This window comes from Antrostomus carolinensis, unplaced genomic scaffold, assembly GCF_000700745.2.
Source record: "Antrostomus carolinensis isolate BGI_N321 unplaced genomic scaffold, ASM70074v2 scaffold10334, whole genome shotgun sequence".
NCBI classification, from domain to species: Eukaryota; Metazoa; Chordata; class Aves; order Caprimulgiformes; family Caprimulgidae; genus Antrostomus; species Antrostomus carolinensis.
This window is the reverse complement of record NW_010311436.1, coordinates 1-1,243: the sequence shown is the minus strand read 5'-3', so window position 1 is coordinate 1,243 and position 1,243 is coordinate 1. Positions and strand designations below refer to the sequence as shown.

The following is a 1,243-nucleotide window of genomic DNA, read 5'->3' as shown; positions in this document are numbered from 1 at the left end:
TAAAAAGAAAATTAACTCTATGCTAGCAAAAACACATATATACTCATTTGGTCTGATCCAAAGGCCACTCGTCTCAACGAGATCATTCATTTACATGAACTTCAGGAGCATGAAGATGCCAACTCTGCAAAGTGGGGAGCACCCTCAATGGCCTTGGAGAATCAGATGCTAAACACTGCTGTAGATCCAAGTTCCACGATACCACCATACTGACCCCCTTCCCATCCCTAATTCCTTGTTTACAACCTAGTTGTTCATTTCTAAATAATTCTCAGGACAATTTAAATCTTTTCTTACCTGTTCTTGCAAGTAATCCACAACAGTAGACTCTGGATTTTTCCCATCATACTTCTCAAAGACTGAGTGCATTGTGCTTTGCACGTCAGTTTTTACCTATTTAGAGAGAGAGAAAAAAAAAAATAAAAACCCCAAAACCCCAAACATACTGTTTTAACATGACAGCTAAGAATTTTATCTAGTGGATACTGCAAAAGTTCTGTATCCCAACTAAATTGAGGAGGGGAGGCAGAATCAAGCCATGTTTTAGATAAAATGCAGGTAGCACTTCATCAGAATCCCATTCCGGGATAGAAGCTTGCCTCCCCTGATGGAAAAGCCCTAATTTGTGAGCACCAACAACTGTTTAATCCCATTTAGAGATTGTTGTGATGCCTGCCAGGTGCTTTATGTATTCACCATGTTCCCAACAAAGACTGATCCACATACTGGATAATGCCATCCCCACTCCTACTTGCCCTACAGATTGCAGGATAGGGGATGAAGTGTAAGAAAACTGGATCTATTGGAATGCTCTAACAATGCAAGATCTATTCTTTACTTATAGGTTACTACAGAGATGCTAATTCTTCACTTACCTTTTCCCGATAAACAAATCCCAGGACAAAAGCAGATACTTCTGCAATAAAGATAACCAGGATAATGGCCAAGAACTGAAATTAAAGAAGAGAGACTGTAAGAAAGAATTCCACAGCATTGGAATTCAATTGCACATTGCCCATCACATTAATTTATAGTGGTAAGTTATCGTTAGCTGCTGTTGCCTCTCCAGTCAAAATAGTTTCCAGAAAATAATTTAGAATATGAGATTTCTGCACGTCACTGGGACTTTGGCTGTAGTTCCATAGGATCTGTGCCCAATGCAGGCAGTCTCCTCAACACTGCAATGATGTGCTCTGTGTGAAGAGCCTATGAAACTGAGGAGAAGGACTTGGGGTGCTGGGGG

General features: G+C 40.4%; 1 protein-coding gene across 1 annotated transcript in view; it reads right to left on the bottom strand.

Annotated features, from left to right (window-relative positions):
• The window catches only part of LOC104523995 (tetraspanin-36), a gene marked incomplete at its 5' end in the record, with an annotated part of 4,891 nt that extends 3,941 nt beyond the window's left edge, over positions 1–950 (bottom strand). The window contains 2 exons of the mRNA XM_029084681.1: positions 298–393; positions 876–950. Of these exons, the coding sequence (XP_028940514.1) occupies positions 298–393; positions 876–950 (171 nt within the window). The remainder of the gene's footprint in view (positions 1–297; positions 394–875) is intronic.
• Between the last annotated feature and the right edge of the window lie 293 nt (positions 951–1,243).